Raw genomic sequence first — 23,079 nt, 5'->3', positions numbered from 1 at the left:
TCTTAGCTTTAGCTGCATACTACAATCGCCTTCGGATTTTTCAAACTCTTGCTCCACGGAGTGGACCCCAGACATCAGTGTCTAAAGCTGTCCAGGTGATTCCAGCGAGCAGTCAGAGTTAAGAATCCATGCAACGTCGCCAGCTAGAGCTCTTCCAACTGCACCAACGAAGGCAGGCTGTCTGCGCTCAACCCTGGGGAGTCGTGACGGCTGCGGTTAAAATACATGAGTATCCTGCCCTCTTTTTCCGACACAAACATGTTCACAGATCCTGCCTGTATCTGCATTCGGGTCCTCATAACCAAATTCTACGCCTCTCTGGCCTAGACTTCAGAGTAAAAATCCTGAAAGTGGATATGCGGAACCGGAAACAAGTCCCTGCCAAACGCCGAAAGACTCGCTGTCGTCTCGGTCTTCCACGGGGTTAAGGACTGGGTACAAGGATCAGCGACACATTTCCTTCGGCCGGCCCTCCCATAGGAGGACTGTAGGGACACGACATCAGACATAGGCAGTACTGCAGGGTGACCATAAGTCTCCCAGGCATCCACGACGGTTCGCACATGTTTTTTACGTCATATTAACGCGCGCCGGGCGCTGAGACTTCTGGGAGATGGAGTCCACGCGAAGACAGCGCATTGATTGGGAGCGCGGACACCAAGGCAGTGTGCGCAAGCGCGTTGCTTTCCTGACCAGAAGAGGCGCCGTCTTCCCGGTCCCGGGCACTCCGTGCCGGAGGTGAGGGTTGCGGGTGTGTGTCTTCCCGGAGCGGAGTGAGCCCAGCGGCCGAGAGAAGGGGACACTGAGAACCAGGGGGAGGTGCTGTGGGAGCAGAACGGTGTGACGCGGGCGGAGCCCGTTTGCGGAGTGTGTGTGGCGACGTCCCGGCTCCGAGAAGTGCGGACGGAAAGTTGCCCCCCACCCTGCAGTGTGTGCCGTGGGCGGTGGGCACCCACAGTATGTCAGATCCCGTACTTTCAGTTGGACATGTAGAGTCTTCCTCCGTTCCCCTCGTTCCTTCTTCCCATAATGTGGTGCTTCATGAACGTGGGTGGAATCGACACTAAATCTAGGGTGCTCCCTCTCGTCCCTCCCTGTTTCCCACAAAGCGCCTGAGATTGCCTCATTTAGCTGCCTGCCCTGGGCCTCCGCACCGCTTGGGTGGCTTCATGGAGGAGGTAGGATTTGATGTGGAAAAGATCACGAAAGTAGCAAAGCGTCAGGCAGATTTGAGAGGGAGATGATTTCTACTGGAGTACAATAAACAGTGGGAGACTGGAATAAAGAGAAGTGTTCTGGTGCCAGGGCACAGAGTATCAGGACAAGACCCAGTAGGCAAGGTGGATTGTATAGGTCTGATCTAGGAACTGGAAAAAAACAACAACAACCTGTCTTGGAGCAGTTATTTTAGAGGTCACATGCAAGACTAAAGAGAGAAAGGGACTAAATGCAGGGAGCTAGTTAGGAATATGTGGTAGTTTGAAGCGAGCTGTCGTGGACCTGAATTATAATGGTGTTAGTGGTAGGGAAGGATACAAACAACATTGCAAAAGAAGAGTTGGAAGGACTTGGTAACTATATTGAGAGCAAAGAATGAGGTAAGAGTTTGAATTTGGGACACCTGGGAGTGTAATAGAACATATGATAGAAATGTAAAGCCAAGGAGAGGAGTTGATGTGGGAGTCACATAGAGAAAGATGGTTTTGAGGTGATGGCAGAATGCCTAATTCAAATTTTGCAGTCGTGTGGAAAAGCAGGATGAATTTGGAAGAGGAGTTGGGACTGGACTTGGGAACCATCTCTGTGGAGGTGGAAAATGGAGCCTTGAGTATGGATGCACTTTTTGAGGGATAGGGAGAAAAAACTGTACAAAAACTGTGCTATGGGCAGCATCCCTGTTCCCAGGGCAAAAGTGGGAAAAAGTCACAGGGAGACAGCAGTTTTAGTCTTCGGAAGAAAGTCACACTAGTGCAATCTCCTAGTTACAGTAACCGCTTGAAGAAGCAGAAACCTGTCAAAACAGTCAAAAGCTGTACAGAAATAAAGAGGAAAGAACCACTGGAACCAGATCAGAAGTGCACTGGTAATTTTCAAGCACACAGTTTCAGGTGTGTGGAGGGCAAGAGCAGAATAACAAGGATTAGAGAAGAGTGATGATGTGGAGTCAGTAAGTTTGTACTGCTCAGCCAAGAAGTTTGAGCATGAAAGGAAAGCCTAAATGAGAATTGTTTTGGTAGAGGAAGGTCATGGGACTCAGTGAAGACAGTTTCAGATAAGGGAGCCACAGATGCAAGGAGGAACTACTTGAGAGATGGAAGATGGTGGGGGAAAATTAGACTGGGCAGTTGCAGGGACAAATTCTGAGAGGAAACAATAGTGGAAGAAAGTAGAACACAGCATATAGGACCCAAAGGTAAAGTGCTGGAGATAGACGTTTGTCTTGTTGAAGTCGCACATCTTGCTGCCTGGCACATAACAGATACTTGGTAAATATTCACTGGATAGTGGGATGACTGAGTGGATGAATGGGTTGGCATTCATGAATGCGCAGTAGAAAGGAAAGGAACTTTCATTTGTTGAACAAACTGGATGATAAATGGTTTATATTAATTATCTCATTTACCATTTATAACTGCTCTGTAAGTTAGGTATTAAACAACTGGAAATCAACTGATGGCTTAAATCAGCTCACCCAAGGCTTCAGTTACTAATTCCATACCTGTGGAAAGGTCTCTATCACATAGTCCTTTCCCTGAAATGCAATTTTTAAAGTCTTAAGTGTAGAAGACACAGTTATGCTCAAAGTGAATGGTGGCCATGTAGGTTAGGAATAGCTATGTAGATGAGAAGAAAGGTTTGGAATAGGTATGTAGCTAAGATGGGAGCAGTAAAAGCTTGGTAGGCAATGGCAAGGGCTCATGTGAAGATACAGAATGTGAATTTAAGGATCTTTTTCCAGCAATACCTTGAAAAGTGTTAATAGGAAAGAGAAAAGTGAGGTGATACTTTGCTGGCAGTAACTCCTTGTGAGTTTGGTGGATTGGGAGAGTCCTGAGGTTCAATGAGAGTACTGAAGTGAGACAGCTGGTGGAGTACAAACCTAATGGGGAGTGAAGTCTATCTGGCAAGGAGCCCACAGATGGTGAGCACCTTGGGAATTTCAACTGGCTGGTTAGTAGCCGGGGAGCTGTTATGCTCATCACCACTTACGAGTTGTTCAATGTTCACTTTATTGTAGTCATAATCTAATAAACAAAACTTTGAAAGTTGTCTTTAAGCATTTCAACATTGAGCAGTTTTAACTGCAATTTCAGGTGTAGTTTGATTTGTTCAAAAAGCTAAAATGCTTTAGACAACATATACAAATACAGTACTTTGATTCCAAAGTTATTACAACACTTACACTTAAGCCTACTGTAAGACTACAACACAGTGTAGTTAATATTTTCATTATTTCTACCTTCCTAGGATTATAATATTACTTTTAGCTAGTGCAAACTTTACTTAGCACATTATCCTTTATAAGTTTTATTCTATTTAAGCATCAAGATAACTGCATGAGATATGTACTTTCATTATTCCATTTTTACAGATGGGCGAACTGAGACAGAAGTTAAGGAACTCCTCAGGTCACACAAATAGGAAGAGGCAGAACTGAGTTTTAATTTCAGGCAGTCCAGCCGGGCTCGGTGGCTCAGCCTGTAATCCCATGCGTTGGGAGGCTGAGGTGAGTGGATTGCCTGAGCCCGCGGGTTCAAGACCCGCCTGGGCAAGTGAGACCTCATCTCTACAATAAATCAAAAAAGTAACTGGGCGTGGTAGCGCACGCCTGTAGTTCCAGCTACTTGGAAGGCTGAGGTGGAAGGATCGCTAGAGCCCAGCAGGTCAAGGCTGCGGTGGCCGGGAGCGGCCACTGCACTCCAGTCTGGGCGACAGAGTGAGACTCCAACTCAATTAAAAAAATAATAATAAATTTCAGGCAGTCTGGTTCTAGAGCCTGTACTGAGATATGCTTTCCTGTATCTCTAAATACGAATTTTGACATCTTCCTAGGGTCCAAGGGTAATATTTGGATACTTTCTTGGGGATAGAGGAGTCTTAACAGACCAAAAATGAAAAGACACCATAAGTTACAGGCTCTAGCACCAACTCATGACATATCTTTGCTTCTATTTGTGTATATATCACTCTGTGCCTCCTTCTAGCAAGATTCAAACACCAATCTGTCCTCTCTGGGTTGACTTTTTTTTTTAATAGTTACACTGAACTTGTTTTTCCAGCAAGCTTTTTTCTTTATGTTTTTGCTTTTTCCAATAGGTTTTACTTTTTTCAAACTAGTATTCACCCTAAAGGTAATATTCTTTTAAAGTTTTGCTTGGCCAGTGGATAACTCATTAAATAACCCTAGTCTGTCTGGCAGCTTTTAACTCTATGCTACAATAATTTATTTTCGGGAAAGGATAACCACATAAGCTAAAATAGAAAATCTCAAAACATATCCAAAAATATAATGGACTCATTATAGAATAGAGTTAAAAAAACTGCCAGACTGACCAGCAAATATATATTGATCTGGTCTTTTGGCATTTTTGAAAACTTGATTGTGCCTTATTAGTATCTTATAATTAATAAGTCTAGCTGGAGGATTCATCTCCTAAGAGGAATGATAAGTCTGCATAGCTGCTTTGTCTCTTTAGAATCTGAGGTTGGTTCATGGTTAAGGGCACACATTCTTCTACTTGACTGTTGCCTGTGGCCCCAATACTGCTTAGTCCTTCCTGTTTGGGGAACGTAGTTCCTATTTCTGGAATTACCTGGTTCATCCCTATTCCTTAGGTTTTCTTTCTTTTTGTACTTATATGTGTGGATACAAGTATGTATTCCACAGGTACATTTATACTTTTTGAATGTCATATAAATAATACAAACAGATGACTTATTTATATAACAAAAGGCTTAAACTGCCTTCTTTGTTTTACAGCCTCTTGGGGGTATACTTTAACTTTTCAGTTTTGAGTATGAAACTCACACTCTCAAAATTCAAGTTATTTTATTAGCATTAATAATTGATATTATTTATCTGGCCAGTGGGAAACAGAACCATCTGAGTTTTCTCATTTAAAGATGTGGGGTCAGCACAAATTCTAAATGTTCCCAACTGTCCTCATTAGCTCTCCCTTCAGTCCTACCTCTGTTTCTCTCTCCATGAATGACATCAATATCCACACCACATTGGTGACCCAGGAGTCATTCTTGCTCTTCCATTACCTTCAGCCTCCACTTCTAGTCAGTCTATTATCTGTTCTTCTAAACAGCTTGACAGTAGTTTCCATTCTCTCCATTTCTGCTGCCATGATTTTCATTCAGGTGTTCATCTTTCTTGCTTGATTGATTATAACAGTTCCTTGCTGGTCTGCTCTCCTCCATTCTTGCCCTCCTCTAACCCTATCCTGCTTCAGCCACTCACAGTGGTGTAGCCACCTGTGTCAGGGTTTCCCAAGATCCTCCCACATTCAGGGATCCTTTAAAAAGACTCAGGTCTTAGCCTCTAGTTGTTCTTGTGGCTAGGATTATGGCAGTGATCTTGCCAGGATACACAGCAGAATGCAGAATCCATGTGCAGGCTTGCTAGTGCTCCTCCTTCCCAGGAGGGATCACAGAGCATACTCCTTCCCCAGCAGTGAAAATGCGGCAATGTGTGTGATGTTTCTGCCCAGGGAAGCTCATTAGAGACTCAGAGCCCACGTTTGTTATTGAGGGCTGGTCGTGCAGGCACCCTCTGCCTAACACATACCAAAATTCCAGACCTTCCAACAGGAAAGCAGATGTTCAGCATAAACCACATTGTTTGCACAAATAGTTTAGCCATAGTAGGCCACCTTTATCTCTTAGGAAACTGGGGAACCCTTTCAAAATCGAAGTTCCAAGATGCCAGTCAAGGTCCAGCTGTGCAAGCAAAACTTTCAAGGAGTGGCGGTCTCAGCTCTGCTATAACTGCACGCACCCTTTTTTCCTTCCTGTTATTTCTCCTGTGCATCAAAATAAATACATAGTCCTATTGGGAAAAAAATCACAATATAAAGAATTACAAGAAATAAAATACAAATCATTTACAACTCCCTCAAATTTTATTTACATTTTAGTATATTGCCTCCCATTTTCTGTACATATGCACAAATACATAATTTTTAAGACTGTGCATTCTTCACTAATATTTTGTGAATTTCTTTGTGAGGTTTTTTTTCAGCTTTTTTTTAAAAAAACATTACAAATAAAGCTGACATCTAGCTGGGCGTGGTAGTTCATGCCTGTAATCCCAGCACTTTGCAAGGCGAAGGCAAGAGGATTGCCTGAGCTCACGGGTTCAAGACCTGCCTGCGCAACTTGGCGAGACCTCATCTCTACAATAAATAAACAAATCAGCTGGGCATGGTAGTACACACCTGTAGTTCCAGCTGCTTGAAAGACTGAGGCAAAAGGATCTTCTGAGCCCAGCTGGTTGAGGCTGCAGTGGCCATGTGCATGCCACTGCACTCTACCCTGGGTGACAGAGTGAGACCCCAAATTAAAAAAAAAAAAAAAAAAAAGGCTATATATAAAGTTGACATCTCCTGGGTATCTCTCCCCATCTCATTCCTTTCCCTTCCCAGATATGTTCACAATTTGGTGCTTATTGCACCACATAGTTTGTTGGGGTTTTTTTGTTTGTTTTTTTTGAGTTGGAGTCTCACTCTGTCGCCCAGGCTGGAATACAGTGGCATGCTTATGGCCACCCAGCATCGACCTGCTAGGCTCCAGCGATCCTTCCACCTCAGCCTTTCAATTAGCCAGAACTACAGACACGCATTACCACGCCCATCTAATTTTTAATTTATTGTAGAGATGAGGTCTTGCCAAGTTGCCCAGGCTGGTCTGGAACCCACAGGCTCAGGCAATCCACTCACCTCAGCCTCCCAAAATGCTGGGATTACAGGCTGAGCCACCAAGCCCAGCCCACCACATAGATTTTTGCAGATATTATTTACCTGTCTTTAAGTTTTGTATAAGTATTATGCAGTAGGTCATGCTATGGCTTTCTTATATTTTGCTCAGTAGTTATATTTCTAAAATCTATCTCTGCTAATATGAGGTTCACCCCCGCTTTTTTTAAAGAGAGACAGAAGCCAGACTCGGTGGCTCAGCCTGTAATCCCGTGCCTTTGGGAGGCTGAGGTGAGTGGATTGCCTAAGCCCGTGGGTTCGAGACCCACCTGGGCAGCGAGACCTCATCTCTACAATAAATCAAAAAATCAGCCAGTTGTGGTAGCGCGTGCCTGTAATTCTGGCTACTCGGAAGGCTAAGACGGAAGGATCGCCAGAGCCCAGCAGGTCGAGGCTGCGGTGGCCGGGAGTGGCCACTGCACTCCAGTCTCGGCGACAGAATGAGACTCCAACTCAAAAAAAAAACAACAAAAAAAAGAGAGACAGAATTATGCTCTGTCACCCAGGCTGGAGTGCAGTGGCATGATCATAGCTCAGTTCAGCCTTAAGCTTCTAGGCTCAAGTGATCCTCCTGCTCAGCCTCCCAAGCAGCTGGGACTACAGGCTCTGCACCCACTTTTTTTTTTTTTTTTTTTAGAGAAGGGGTTTCGCTTTGTTGCCCAGACTTCTCTTGAACTCCTGGCCTCAAGCAGTCCTCCTGCCTTGGCTTCCCAAAGCGCTCTAGTTCGTCTTAATGTATAATATTTATCTATATGAATATACAGAGAGTGCCAAAAAAAGCATACACATTTTAAGAAAGGAAAAGACTCTATTAAACTCATTCATGATCACTGACATGAATTTACATCATTCCAAATTATGTTCCTGGTTGCTGCTGACATGAATTTATTACGTCTTTGCAAATACTGCTTCTGGATAATATATATTCGGTTTATAATCCAAATAAAAATACAAAGTACAGAATGCTAGTCAGAGTGGTATCTAAGTGGGTATGTCTGCAACTTTCAGCTGTATTGTGAAAAAGGTGACAATTTAGAAAAGACCATTTCACATATGCTTAACAACAGAAGTTTGTAGCAACCAGCTTCAGATTTTGTTTTATTTTCACCAGCTCTCACAGTATTAGGAAACTGAAAAATGTGCTGATCACGAACGTGTTAAAATTGTAATACTCAATATATACTGACAACAAAGGATTAGCGCCATCTTTTGAGCGAACGTCATACTACATGTTGCTACCATAATTCAATTTAGCTTGAAAAAGGTAATACATAAGTAACAACTCTTAAAATGTGTGTACATTTGATGGCACCCAGTATATAATCACAACTTATTCGTTATCTGATTAAAGAACCTTGAAGTTGCTTGTAGTTTGTCATTAGTGTCTTCTCCCAGTGATTGGTAATGCCACCTCCGTGGTGTATTAAGCTTCCCAAGTGCTTAAATGTATTTGGGATTTTCTGTTCTAGACCAAGAGTCTCCAACCCCCGGCGAACCAGTAGCGGTCCATGGCCTGTTAGGAACCTGGCCACACAGCAGGAGGTGAGCAGGGGAGCAAGTAGAGCTCCATATTCTGTCAGATCAGTGGTGGCATTAGATTCTCATAGAAGCGTGAACCCTAATGTGAACTGCGCATGCAAGGTTGTGTGCTATTTATGAGAATCTAACGCCGGATGATACACCCTCCCCCACCTTCCGTGGAAAAATTATCTTCCACAAAACCAGTCTCTGATGCCAAAAAGGCTGGGAACCACTGTAGACTATTGGTCTGTTATCTATGTGGCTCTTTTATGAAAACAAATCATTATAGCCTAAGAGTTAAAGGCTGCCAGGCAGGCCAGGCGTGATGACTCAAGCCTGTAATCTCAGCACTTTGGGAGGCCAAGGCAAGAGGATTGCCTGAGCCCAGGGGTTTGAGACCAGCCTGGGAAACTTGGTGAGACCTCATCTCTACAATAAATAAAAAAAAAATTAGCAGGTGTGGTAACGTGCACTTATAGTTCTGGCTACTTGGAAGGCTGAGGCAGAAGGATCGCCTGAGCCCAGCACGTCAATGCTGGGTGGCCCTGAGTGTGCCACTGCACTCCAGCCTGGGCAACAGAGTGAGACTCCAACTCAAAAAAAAAATAGCTGCCAGGTAGACCAGGGTTCAAATTCTACTTCAGCCTCTTACAAAGCCTAAATTTTCTAATCTATGAATTATGAGGATAGAATTAAATTATCCTTATAAAGAGCACTTAGCATAGCTCCTAATAAATAGCAAATGCTCAATAAATGCTAGTTGTTAGTAAGATGATATTTAATAGTGTTCCATTGTGTCGATGGACTGGACCATAAATTAACCAAATCTCCTATTTTAGATGTTTAGAGGATTTCATATTCTGCTGCATTATTGTAAATATTAAGTGAATACATGTAAAGTGCTTAGGAATTTGCCTGGCACATAATAGTAAAGATTAGTGTTAATGATTAATAAAAATCTGTGAGGCCAGGCATGGTGGCTCACACCTGTAATCCCAGCACTGGGGGAGGCCGAGGTGGGATGATGGCTTGAGCCAAGAGTTTGAGACCAGCCTAGGCAACATAGCAAGATATCATCTCTACAAAATATCAAAACATTCGCTGGGCATGGTGGCACACACCTGTAGTCCCAGTTACTTGGGAGACTGAGACCAAAGCATCACCTGAGCCCAAGAGGTTGAGGTTGCGGTGAGCTGTGATCATGCCACTGCACTCTAGCCTGGGCAACAGAGTGAGACCCTGACTAAAAAAAATTTTTTTAAACTTGTATATGTTCTTACTGATTTCCTTAGTATAAGTGTCTAGGAGATAATTGCTAGGTCAAAGAGTGTGTCTATTTCAAGGCCCTTGCTGCAAGTCACAGTGGTCTTTCTTAGACACAAACATGATGACAGGTCCATGCTCAAATCCTCCAGTGATCCCTTTGTCTATGGAGAAGGGGCCATGCAGAGCTCTTGATGACACTGGCCTCCGCCTACTTCTCTAGCCTCGTCTGTTCCCATAGCACTGTTCACAGCCTGCACTCCCATCATTCTAGATTAATTTCACCATTAATCCTTTTCATGTAATGGCCTGCTTCCTTCTTGTTGAAAAACTTGAGTGTTTTTTTTTCCTAGAATGCGCCACCTTTCTTCTCCAAATCAAATTTTGCCTTCGATCCCTCTTCTATCAAGAAAGCTGCAGTGTTTCTCCCTCCCTCCCACCTGGGTTAGGTGAGCCTCTGAGATGCTCTCAGATCGTCATGCATCTCTCTTTACAGCACTCACTACCCATCCTGTACTGAAATACTATTTTTACTTGTGTGTTATATGTGATAGTCTATAGCTTCTGGAAGACGAGGAGAACATCTTACAGTCTTTGGGCTTGGTTTAAATAGTTGGTGCTGAGTAAATGCTGGCTGAACAGAAGGATGAATCACAAGGAGCAGTGACATATTCTCTTGATGGCTGTGGGCCACAGTGAGCCACAGACATGCCTTTTGCTCCTCCTTGCCAGGTCCACACTATGTCCTCACTGCCCCCCTCCCCATGACTCCCAGAAATGCTAGACTGAACTATGTTTTATTGGACTCTTCATTGTGAGAAACCAAGACATAACTCAAGTAAAAGGAGTGATAAGGATTTGCACAGAGCCCAAGAGGGTATAGATTCTTATGGAAATCCAAGAAAAGATTAAGGCTGGTCTACATGGAAATTGGAGCCTGTGGGTGACACTAGGTGAGGGGAGGGACTTCAGGGCCAGGAATTCCTAGGTTTTGCTTCATTGTTTCACCACTGAGGTAACTGAGTTGTTCCCCCCTGCTTACTTCTTGCCCCATTGTCTATTGTGATCTTCTTTCTACCCCATACCTTCCATGTGCCCACAGGTTTAGCTTCCTGGTAACTTTGGTTCCTCTGATCCTCATGGCTACTTTTGTACCTCATGGTATCCTTTCAGCTCATTACCCACTTGTCCAGAAATTTCTTAGTTCACATCCCTGAGGACAGATGTCATCTTTTCAAGCCAAATCACATCTCCATCTAGGTCACCTGTGCATTGCCCACCTGCAGCCTAATCAGTGTGGCTCCAGGAATGAGATACAAGGTTACATGTACAAAACATGGCTCCCCAAGGGGTACTCCTTTAGCAAGGGCTGTGAATGAGGTATTTTTCCTTTGGAAAGACTATGGATTTTCCTTGATATGTGTGTTCCATATCGTCATTTACAAAACTGCTGTGGTTTTGTCCAAAAATCACTCAGAGCAATATTGAAGGTGAATTGATTAGTTAATTTGAGTTGGGGTCTCACTCTGTTGCCCAGCTCACTGCAGCCTCAAACTCCTAGGCTCAAGCAATCCTCCTGCCTCCTGAGTAGCTGGGACTACAGGTGTACACCACTGAGCCTGGCTAATTTTTTTTATTATTTGTAGAGATGAAGTCTCACTATGTTGCCTACACCGGACTTGAGCTCCTGGCTCAAGCGGTCCTCCTGGCTCATCCTCCCAAAACACTAGGATTACAGGTGTGAGTCACTGCAACCAGCCTGAATGTAAATTTGTAAATGCTGTATGAATCTTACCATATTCTTGACTCCTAGATATAGAACGCTGCCTCTAGCATCATTGTAAAACAAGCAGCACATCATGTCCTAACTAGAAATACCCATGGCTATTGGCTCTGATTCTGAGTTGGGATGGGGTTGCTCCTGGCCTTGCTTTACTTTGTCCCCCTTTGTATCGGGTGTTGGGAATGGGGGTGGGGACATCTCTCACTGGAATATGGAGAGTTCTTACTTCACAGGTTGAGAGACTACACACAGGACTGGTTTTTCTCATACCTACTTTCTCATCCCACCCCTTGGCCTCATGAGGACTCTGTTTTTTCTGTAAGGAGAGCACGGAGGAGGGAATGGCTGTCCTGTCTTCAACTGCCAGATGCCAGGTGAGAGGGACTTTTATGTTTCTGAAACACTCTATTAGTTTCCACAATGTAACTTTTCTTTCTATCCTGGAGTTGCTTTGATCGGAACCAACTAACCAGGTGGATGAAGGACTCCATAGGGAGTACTTCCTTCCCCTTTGACTCGAGGTATTTGTCAGTAACCTTTTCTTTCCATAAGCCTGTGCCCACCAGGCACATGACCCTTGTAGCCTTCACTATGAACAATTTTCCCTAAAAGCTGTTGATATGGGTCTGACTGAAAGGTTTGGGGAACGGTGAGCTGGTTCTAGTCCTGACTGTCCCTTTAGTAAGTACACGTATGGACTGAGAATAGGCCCCAGTGTTCCAGGAAATGATGGGTTAGGCTAGGGAAGGTGATACACACTGAAGGTGAGACACACCTCAGCAAGGTGGTAAGAGTCCTGAAGAGAATCTTACGTGGGTAGAGACATGCAGCTTTTTCCATTCCTGTCCAAGGACAGAGTGTTGAATTCTACACTCTGGTCTACAACTTCTTCAGACACACTGGAGACTCATCTGAGATATTAAACCGGGGGTAAAGATGTAGTATTACACATTAGATTAAAATAAGAGGAACCCTAGGGATATGCTAATCAACTTCAGTATTCTAAGGATTTGTGAAAAAATAACGACAATTTGTGAAATTTAAATAAGGTTATAAAGTACAATAGCAATGCTATTTTCTCTATTCTTAGTTATACTGTGATTTTAACAAAAATATGTCCTCGTTTTTACAAAATATACACAGAAAGACAGATGTGGAAAATGTTGACATTTGGGGAAGCTGGGTGGAGGGTACTCAGGAATTTTTTTTGTACTGTTCTTGAAAGTCTGGAAAAGAGCCCTTGAAATTCAGAGGCCAGCTGTAAGTATAGTGGTGTGGGATTATAGCCAAGAACTTCATAGCTTGGGTGATTATTTCCCCTTTCCCAAGTGTTTCAAATCCTACTCTGTCAGAGAAACCCTACCGTTTCTCTTCCACCTGCTCCATGTGCTCCAGGGTTGTCATCTTTATAACATTTTGGTTGGATCCAAATAAAAGCAAGGATTAAGAAGTAAAGGACAATGTGACTGTGTTTTCAGGAAGCAGTAACATTTGAGGATGTGGCCGTGGTTTTCACAGATGAAGAATGGAAGCATCTGGTCCCTGTGCAGAGGGACCTCTACAAGGAGGTGATGCTGGAGAACTACGAGAGTATTGCCTCACTAGGTAATGAGAGTGTCCCATGAGGAGTTGGGATCTGTATCATGCTAACGTGGGGTGGAGAGGCCTGGGAAACTGATGCCTTTTCTTCCCTCACCTGAGCTGAGCCACCTGAGAGACAAGGTAAAAGTTGAAAAGTGTAGCATAGGAGTACAGCAACAGTAGGCTTAACACTGAACCCTAGTAGCAGGCAGACGTGATCCCCCAGTTGTAAGCAGTGCTAGACATCCACTGGCTCTCTCACTCCACAGCCTCCCCTCCCTAAAACGGAGGGAGGGTCAGGGAAGGCCAAGGGACAGAGCAAAATATGTGTATGAGGCAAGGAGCTGGTTCTCCAGAGGAGGCAAGCAGAAGAGGCTGAGTTCCATATGCCCTGTTCTTTTCCCAGCTCCCCAGTCAGGTAGCTTACTCAGCTTCATCCAGAGGGCTGAGCGCTGGAGCAAGGGGCCATCCTGTTGATTCCTCATGGAAACCAGAGGAGGGGAGAAGAAGTATTTTCCTTTAAAAAAAAGAAGGGGGGGAGGGGTGAAGTGGGGGAATAGGAATACAGGGTTGTACCTCTGAGTAGGTCACCAGAGACATGTTTGATTTTGAGTATTTGTCTTACGTACAGTTTTAGATGCTCACAGAAAACACTTTGCAATTTTAGAGATTTGTGTGACAAAGAGTAAATTAAGAGTTAACTGCTTATGTCAGATGTTAGTGAGAAGTAAGGTTGGGCTCCTGTCCTTAATGAGAACCTCTCAGGAACTTCAAGAATAAGACATTGAAGGAAAGCACAGATTGAGAAGCAGGTTTGAAATAAGAAGCAGATGGCAGTGAAAGTAGTCACAGTGCAGATTTTATACAAGGCAGGTCAAAAAAGCAGGCATTAGCACCCCCTGGATCAACTTCATCAGGCCAGATAACTTCCCAAACAGTAGCTGTTCAGGAGGCAGTGAGGCAAACTGCCGAGCCTTCATCACCAGCTTTGGCAGGATGAAGGATTGAGGACAGTAGAATTCCTAAGGTCAGAGACAGGGAGCCCCAGGCAGGTGATGAGTATGGCCATTTTGTCAACAATCAGCAGACAACCCTTTAGGTGATCCTTGAACCCAATAAAAAAGTACCTTTCTTTTCCAAGTTAGCATCTCAATGCAAGGGAAGTATTTCCAGGAGGGATGTGTTTTTTTATGTAGGTACAAATTGATAAGTTTGCTTCTAGGAATTTATCCTAAGGAAATTATAGGATTAGCTGTCCATGGTGTATGCAGATATTCATCATACCATTGTTTGCTCATTGTAAAACATTAAGAATGGTCTAAAATTTCTATCAGCAGGGCATTCATTAAATAAATTATGTTATTTCACACAGTGTAATATCCTGTAACTCAGGCGTGTCCAACCCACGGCCTGTAGGCTATATGTGGCCTGGGACAACTAGTAATGTGGCCTCACAAAATCTTTTAACATCCTGTGTTTTTTAGCATTTATTTTTTCGTGACCCCATGCATAGTTCCATTTTTGAAATTCCAAAGCAATACTGCCTTGAAATGAAACTTGAATTGTGGAAAACAATGTAACACATTTGTTACATTGGCTAAACACAGTCCTGTGAACTGTCAAAACTATACATCTTTACTTTCTGTCTTACCATGGAAATTTGAAAACAGATTTCAAGATTTCTGGCAAAATAATTACTATTTTGCTATATTTGCTATAGCATTTTCAATTGACTTTAATATTTTGCCTGCACATTCTCAAATGGAATGCATAAAATTGCACTCAGACATTCAACTGAAAGAAAAATTTGGACATGTCTCTTTATTGGATTTTTATAAGACCTTTCTAGAGTAAAATCTCCCTCACTTCACAATCACACCTTATTCATGACATTACTTTTTGGCAGCACATACATTTGTGAGCTGCTGCTTTTAATTATGAAGCACACGAAGAACAAAATTCAGACAAACATTTCTGATGAATACCTTGAGAACTCACTAAGAATTGTGGGCCGGGCGTGGTGGCTCAAAACTGTAATCTTAGCACTTTGGGAGGCTGAAGCGAGAGGATTGTGAGCCCGCGGGTTCAAGACAGCCTGGGCAACATGGTGAGACCTTGTCTCTACAATAAAAATTAAAAATTAGCCAGGTGTGGTAGCATGCACCTGTGATTCCATCTACTTGGAAGGCTGAGGCAGAAGGATTGCTTGAGCCCAGCAGGTTGACACTGAGGTGGCCAGAGCATGCCACTGCTCTCCAGCCTTGGTGATGGAGTGAGACTGCAACTCAAAAAAAAAAAGAATTGTGACCACTTCCATCAAACCAGATATTGGTAGGTTAGTTTTACAAAAACCGTCAAATTTTCCACTAGAGTTATATATTGTTTTTATTTTTCTAAGCCTTATAATTAAAATTATTTTTTAAAGTCTTATTATGTATATATACACTAACTATATTATATAATTTATGTGCAGCTCAGGACAATTGCTCTTTACTTGATGCAGTCCAGGGAAACCAAAAAGTTAGACAGCCCTGCTGTAGCCATTTTTACGTTTTAAAATGGTGATTAAAATGGTGGTAGATCCATGCTGAGATAATATTTTAAATGTATTATTATGTGAAAAAAAAATCAAGTTTACATATTAGCATCATTTTATTATCCAGTTTTTAATGGACTGTATCTATAGGTATCTTTTGATCATAAAATGAATAGGAAGAATGAAAGAAATCAATATAAAGAAAGGTAATTTTTCCTATTTGTATTTACCTCTAATTTTCCTACAGTGAACACAACTGACTTGTTTCAATAAAAGCATAATACTAAAGATAAACAACCAACCACCAAAAAAGGGTATCTTCATTACACTTTTTTACTCAAGGTGATCTTTTATCATTCTCACCTCCCCTGAGCCAAGGACCTTTGTCCTAACAGTGCTAAAGCTGGGAGCTTCCCATTAATTTCACAGGGAAGAATAAACACATTAATTCACATGGATTTTGTCAGCCTTCTGACCACGTGCCTCTTGTTCCCTTTTAAGAGCTTTAGTCCTAACCTCCATTCAAAAGTTCCTTTGCTTTGTGCTCTATATTCTTGGTCTGCCTGTTCTGCCTTTTGCATTTTCCCTCTGAAAGACTTAGAGACTGGGGTTAGGCTTTGGAACAGTGATGTATTTTTATGACATATAGCTTCTTGACTTGTTTCTTTCTCCCTGAGCAGGACTTCCAGTTCCTCGGCCTGATGTGATTTTCCAGTTGAAGATGAGGGACGAGCCATGGATAGTAGATCTTTGTGAACCTGAGGAGAGAGAATGTCCAGAGACTGTCTCTCTAGGTAACTGAGTATGAAAGGGACTCATGAAAACTCAGGGTGAAACTCAGTATGAAAACTCAGGATGGAGTTTTTTCTTTGGTGTTTGCTATTTGGGTATGGAGGGTGCTATTGGGTATCACCTTTTTCTCAAATTCAGGCTCCTGCTTCTGCATATTCATTGTATCACCCACCAGCTTTTATTTTTTCTTCTCTCACTTTAACGTATGATAATATTTAATACACCTATCTTCAACAAATATTTATTTGCTTATCACTGTAACACTGCCCACTCACACTCTGATATTCCTGTTGATCACCATTCTGTCCACTCATCATGCAGTCCTGATTGTGCTGACCATGCTCCTGTTTTCTGATGTCCACTGTCAGTTCTGTTCCCTACCTTCTTCATCCCCAAGTTCCACTCTCTTCTAGAGCATAAGACGGTTGTGGGAGCAAGCAGTGCAGTGCCTGGACATGACTTTCAGATTCATCATCATAGCATCTCTCCTTTCTACTGTTACATTCCCTAGCCCAGGAAAGAAACTGCATTTGGTGTTTTCTGTTTGTTCCAGACTGGGAGACTAAGCCTGAGATTCAAGATGCTTTAGAAAACGCAAAATCAGAAGATGCATTGGGGGAACCCCTTGGCAGGCAAAGTCCTCTGTGTGCTAAATCTGAAGTTCACTCACCAAAGGATGGGTTGGAAACAGAGGAGGAAAGCCCTGCAGTGGAGACTTACGAGAAATCCCTTTCCCAGGAGCAAAGCTTGAGGCAAGGGTCAGCCCCAACCAAGAAAATGCTCACCAAAGAAAGACACCAGGAATGCAGCAACTGTGGGAAGACCTTTTTTGATCACTCGTCCCTCATCCGCCATCAAAGGACTCACACTGGAGAGAAGCCCTATGGCTGTCCTGAGTGTGGGAAGGCCTTCAGTCACAGGAGCAGTCTCAGCAGACATCTGATGTCTCACACTGGCCAGAGCCCGTATGAATGCAGTGCGTGTGGGAAGGCCTTCTTTGACCGCTCGTCTCTAACCGTGCATCAGCGAATTCACACCGGAGAGAAGCCCTTTAAATGCAGTGAGTGTGGAAAAGCCTTCTTTGACCGTTCATCCCTTACTCGACACCAGAGAATTCACACTGGAGAGAGTCCCTATGAATGTCATCAGTGTGGAAAAGCCTTTAGTCAGAAAAGCATTCTTACACGCCACCAGCTGATCCACACTGGCAGGAAACCTTATGAGTGTAATGAGTGTGGGAAAGCCTTCTATGGTGTCTCATCACTGAACAGACATCAGAAGGCTCATGCTGGGGAGCCTCGCTATCAGTGCAGTGATTGTGGCAAAGCTTTCTTTGACCGCTCGTCCCTTACACAGCACCAGAAGATCCATACTGGAGACAAGCCATATGAATGCAGCGAATGTGGGAAGGCCTTTAGCCAGAGATGCCGACTCACGCGGCATCAGAGAGTTCACACGGGAGAGAAGCCCTTTGAATGCAGTGTGTGTGGGAAAGTTTTCAGCTCAAAATCATCAGTTATCCAACATCAACGGCGTTATGCTAAACAGGGAATAGACTGAGTGAGAGCTTGAGTCAGACAAAGGACCTCCATAAAAATTTGAGCTAGGTCTCCCCTATCTTAAACCCATCATTTGCTCATTCTGGCTACTAGTCTCCTGTCTTGTTTCATGGAATAATCAACACTCCATTTCTGCTGTGTTATAGAGCTGATGGGGAAGGCCAGAAACTAGGAAATGATTCTAAAGATTCAAACTTTTGGAGAGGTTTGTTAGACAATAGGATAGAGGTTAGGAGGGGATCCTGAGACACACCTCCTGGCTGAGAGCCTAGGGCCCAGGTATCACTGCACTTTAATAACTGGAGGCTGCAACCAAAAGGGAAAGGTGAAATTAAGCCAGAGCAGCACTGATTTTTTCACAGCAGTTTTGATAACTGTTAGTCCCTTACTCTTGGAGCTTCTTGGGGCACCAACCTTGTTCTCGTGTCCCAGGTTTTAGATCTCTTAATCCCACTACTACTACTAGCTAGCACTTACTGAGCACTTATTATGGAGTAAATACTAAGCTACAAATTTTACAGGGAACAGATTAGCCAGTCCTCCCATCAACCCTATGAAGTAGGTACTGTTACTATCTGCTTTTTACGATGAGCACACTAAAGTTTAGAGAGATTAAATTACTTGCCAAGGTGACACAGCTGGTAAAAGGTGACACCAGGTTTAAAGATATGTCTGCCTTCAAAGTCTATTCGCTTTACCATTATGCCCTAAGGTTTGTTTTATAATTTATGTACATGTATTATAGATTGCAGTATAGATTGTAAGCACTTGGAGTGTGACTTATAGGTCTTTGTATCTCACACAGTGCCTTCCAAATAATAGGTGCTCAATATATATTTACCTGAATGAATGATTTTGCTACTTACCAAGTTTTCTCCATGCAGAACATCTCTTGGATTCACATACTTTCTCAATTTCACATACTTTCTCAATTTCCATAGCCCATGCGCTACTTTTATCATACCTAGCTCCCACTGCTACAGTAGTCACCTCCTAATTCTAGTTCTTCATCATTAAAGAGGGATATGCTAAGCAATGCTGCAGTAACAAATAAGCCCCCAAATAAACAAAGATCTGTGTCTCTCATAAAATCTGACATAAGTTAGTCTGTCTTAATCCATTCTTATCATTTAGATCATTTGGCTTCCAAATTCACCATGAAGGAGAAAACTTGTGGAATTTGTGGGGTATTTTTAAGGTCCAGGCTTCCATCACTTTTGTCAGCATCTAATAAGTTGGAACCCAGCACCTAGAAGCTAGGAGAGTAAACAAGCACCTCGATACTTGTTTACTATCAAGAGCCTCTATTACAGTTACATTCTGTATATTTCTCTTAAGCCAGTCTTTCCAAATGGCCCCTTCCTGCCCATCATTGCTTTCCTCCAGACGTAAAATATCTCCCTATTTAATGAAAACATCTCTGAATATTTAAGGTCTGCCTTAATGTGATCCCCATTGCTGAACTTTGCATCCTGCCTCCCAAAACTCTTCTATTCCCTGGGCCCAGCCCTGTGTTTTTATCTCCTTACAGTAAAGGAGAGGCACTAGGTGACCTTGACTCTAGGCATCTGCATTCCCTTTCTGTTTGCTTAAGGTGAATCCCAGAAAAGAATTTGGTTCTAAAAGGCCATCTGGAATTAGATTGCCCTACTTTAATCCCAGCGGATCAAGATTAATTTTCCCTGGAAGTTCCAGTCATATTTAAGAAACTGAATTGCCAAACAGATCTCTCCCCAACATGCTAACAACCCCATTAATCTTGGTCTACCCTAGAACAGATAAGCGGCAGGGAAGACTTAATGGGTGGACTTTTGAAAGCAACCTGTGGAAGAACATATCACAGAATCTGTGAATGTGGACAATATCTGATATTATTTAATAATGTTGAGTAGAAATAAAAAGAACTATTGACAAACTGTTGACTGATGACTGTCTCTGAGAGTTCTGAGTCTTCATTTTACTGTTCTTTAAAAAATAAACAGCCACGTATTTCCCTAAGACATTCTGCCATTGCCAACAAGAAGGGATTAAAACAAATTCTGAATTCTAATAGACTTTTAAAAATCCCTCTGTTATTTGTAGAAAAGATACTAATAGACTTTTGAGTATAATGATAGTTGGTATAGAGTGAAGATGCAACGTCAGTAGTTTTCCCTTCATTCCCCGTTTAAGTTTGGTGATCTGCAGAGCATTTTTTAAAATGTGGGATACTGTCCCATCTCCTGCTGAAAGCTCTGAGGCCATTTTATTTTTTAACTGCGATCTCCCAATATGGCGTGCAGTAGCGGAGGCCTTAAATGTTAAGGTTTTAGCTTCACTAATGGCCATTAGTAAGACTGAATCTTGGAATCAGAAATTAATCAAATTGGAAGTAGGCAGCATTCTTAAGATCTAAGATAAAAAACATTGGGAGTGTTTGCAGGGTTTGAGTCTAAGACTTTAAAGGGGTTTCAAAGGAATGAAATATCTCATACCAAATAAGTCCTATCTAAATTTTAAGATAGAATCGAGCACTTACCACACAAACAGAAACACTCCATGGGTCAAAGAGAAGGGCTGGAGAACCTTGAGATGAAGAGAATATGATATATGGAGGAAATGTGGACACTGAAGCTTGGTAGGACCAATCCCAGAAATGCATCTGGGGTGTCAAGATGCCACCAGGGTGGCTAGTGGGAGAGCTGGCCAGTTTCTGGGCTCAGCCACACCCACTCCCTCCTCCCTAAGCCCATGCTTCTAGGAATATCCCTTCTATATGACTAATATGATAAATAGCACAGAACTGAAGAAGAAGCCTCTGGTACCAGTCATTAGATAACATCAGTATGCTGATTTTCAATAAAAAGCCAGAACCATGATTCTTTAGGAAGTCTAAGAGAATGACTGCTATGGATGTCAGGTTCCTCGGTGGTCTATGTTATTAAGGCAAGACTCCTGAGGTAAAAGGGTAGAATCAGGGAGTCTAGTGAAGGCGCTTCTGTGAAATGCAATTACAAGAGTCTGGGGAAATGTATATATTCGCTTATATTGGTAGTAGAAGCATGAAGATCATATAGCACCAATGTGAGGAGTATGAGGACACAACTCTGGCTCTGGAAAACTGCAGCACCTTTTCCCTTCAGAACCATTAAATGTCAGATCAGTTTGGAAAGAACTCAAGACCTGAGTTCGGGTATTTTAGATTAGCACTATCCAATAGGAGCATAAAGCTAGCCATATTTTAAAAAGTGAAACAGGCTGGGCTCAGCAGCTCAGCCTATAATCCCAGCAATTTGGGAGGCCGAGGTGAGTGGATTACCTGAGCCTGCAGGTTTGAGACCAGTCCAAGCAATTTGGCGAGACCTTGTCTCTACAATTAAAAAAAAAACTTAGCCAGGCGTGGTAGTGCGCGCCTGTAGTTCCGGCTACTTGGAAGGCTGAGGCAGAAAGATCACCTGAGCCCAGCAGGTCGACACTGGGGTGGCTGTGAGCACGCCACTGCACTTCAGCCTGGAGGACGGAGTGAGACTCCAACTCAAAAAACAAACAAAAAAAGTGAAACAATGAGGTAGATCTTTTAAAAAGTGAAACAAACCGGGCTCGGTGGCTCAGCCTGTAATTCCGCACTTTGGGAGGCCGAGGTGAGCAGATTGCCTGAGTCTGCAGGTTCGAGACCCACCAGGGCAACTTGGCAAGACCTCATCTCTACAATAAATCAAAAAATTAGCCAGGCGTGGTAGCGCGCGCCTGTAGTTCCAGCTACTTGGAAGGCTGAGGCAGAAGGATCGCTGAAGCCCAGCAGGTCGAGGCTGTGGTCGCCGGGAGCGGCCACTGCACTACAGTCTGAGCGACAGAGTGAGACTCCAACTCAAAAATAAAATAAAATAAAAAGTGAAACAAAACAGTTGAAATTAATTATAATATTTCATTCAACATCTGAATTTCATTCAAATATTTACAATTTCTATTCAAATATTATTTCAACACACAACTATAAAAATTATCAAGATACCTTAAATTCTGGAAATTAGCATATGCTTTCTGGAAAGCTTCATCTTCCTCCCTATGAGGAAGGCACAACTAGCATAGTTTAGGTATAAATAGATGAGTTTTTTGCAGTCAGGCACAGTTTATATAAGTAGGAAACCAGATGGTCTGGCATTTGGGCGCCATCTTAGCAGAACATAAGTCTCTTGAACAATACCTGCACTGACCAGGCACATCAGACCTGACCATGGAATGTGGGGAGGCTGGTACAGTCAATTACAAAGGCAATATACAGATCAATAGAGAGTTACTGGAGGCAGTGAGGAATGGTATTCTAAGACAAAACCTTATTAAACAGTAACTTTTTCCACTATCTAAAGGATTCCTCCTGACACAAGTTCAGAAGTTAAACAGTAGGAATTGAAATGTATGATCAATGGTTTGTAGCCCACCACATAACAGCCCACAAATGTTAGCTTAGAAAATAGGTTGCTTAAGCATCATTTTAAGACAATATATAAAGCTTTCTGCTAACAGAAAGCCTGTGACCTTTCTCTTTAAGGCACCCACATTCCCTCTTGAACGTACTTTCCTCTCTAATAAACTTTCCTTTGAACTTTCCTTTGGACTCAATCTGAAGTTCTTTTCTGCGGTGAAGTCAAGGACCCATACACAGAGCAGCTACACCCACATCACTTGACAACATCTTGAGAGTAAGGAGCCATTAGTAAACTCTGAGATGGCAGTCATAAAAAAGAACGAAATCACGTCTGGAACAAGATGGATGGAATTGAAGATCATCATCCTAAGTAAACTGTCTCAGAAACAGAAAACCAAACACCACATGTTCTTATTCATATGTGGGAGCTAAACAGTCACAAAGATAGAAATAATAGGCACCGAGGACACCAATAAGAGGGGAGTAAAGAGGGAGTGTTAGGGTTCAGAAACCACCTATGGGGCACAATTTTCACTTTCTAGGGAATAGGTCACCTGAGACCCAATCCTTCCCACTACACAGTATGTCCATGTAGTGAATATGCATGTGTATCCCTGAATCTAAAATAAAAAATAAAAAACACTTATTACAATTAAACT

At 42.7% G+C, this 23,079-nt stretch overlaps 1 protein-coding gene across 3 annotated transcripts; it reads left to right on the top strand.

The window, feature by feature from the left end:
- Window positions 1-684: 684 nt before the first annotated feature.
- ZNF2 (zinc finger protein 2) lies at window positions 685-18,077 on the top strand. 3 transcript variants are annotated; one of them, XM_008059044.1, is made up of 5 exons: window positions 685-738; window positions 11,851-11,921; window positions 13,026-13,152; window positions 16,345-16,458; window positions 17,010-18,056. In XM_008059044.1, the coding sequence occupies exons 2-5, from the start codon at window positions 11,889-11,891 to the stop codon at window positions 18,014-18,016; spliced, it is 1,281 nt and encodes a 426-aa protein (XP_008057235.1). In that variant the 5' UTR covers window positions 685-738; window positions 11,851-11,888; the 3' UTR covers window positions 18,017-18,056. The 3 variants fall into 3 exon arrangements, with proteins under 3 accessions (XP_008057235.1, XP_008057234.1, XP_021568552.1); XM_008059043.1 differs by having other exon boundaries at window positions 702-738; window positions 16,968-18,077; XM_021712877.1 differs by lacking the exons at window positions 685-738; window positions 16,345-16,458 and having other exon boundaries at window positions 11,889-11,921.
- Window positions 18,078-23,079: the final 5,002 nt, after the last annotated feature.

The sequence above is a fragment of the Carlito syrichta genome, unplaced genomic scaffold, assembly GCF_000164805.1.
Source record: "Carlito syrichta isolate Samal-C Ts95f unplaced genomic scaffold, Tarsius_syrichta-2.0.1 Scaffold303678, whole genome shotgun sequence".
Taxonomy (NCBI): Eukaryota; Metazoa; Chordata; class Mammalia; order Primates; family Tarsiidae; genus Carlito; species Carlito syrichta.
This window is presented reverse-complemented; position numbering and strand designations above follow the sequence as displayed.

Excerpts from the sequence above, each read along its gene's own strand:
- ZNF2 (XM_008059043.1), top strand. The coding sequence starts at position 11,889 with ATGGCTGTCCTGTCTTCAACTGCCAGATGCCAG. Across the intron at positions 13,153-16,344 it reads CGAGAGTATTGCCTCACTAG|GACTTCCAGTTCCTCGGCCT; the intron begins GTAATGAGAGTG and ends CTCCCTGAGCAG. Across the intron at positions 16,459-16,967 it reads TCCAGAGACTGTCTCTCTAG|CCCAGGAAAGAAACTGCATT; the intron begins GTAACTGAGTAT and ends TACATTCCCTAG.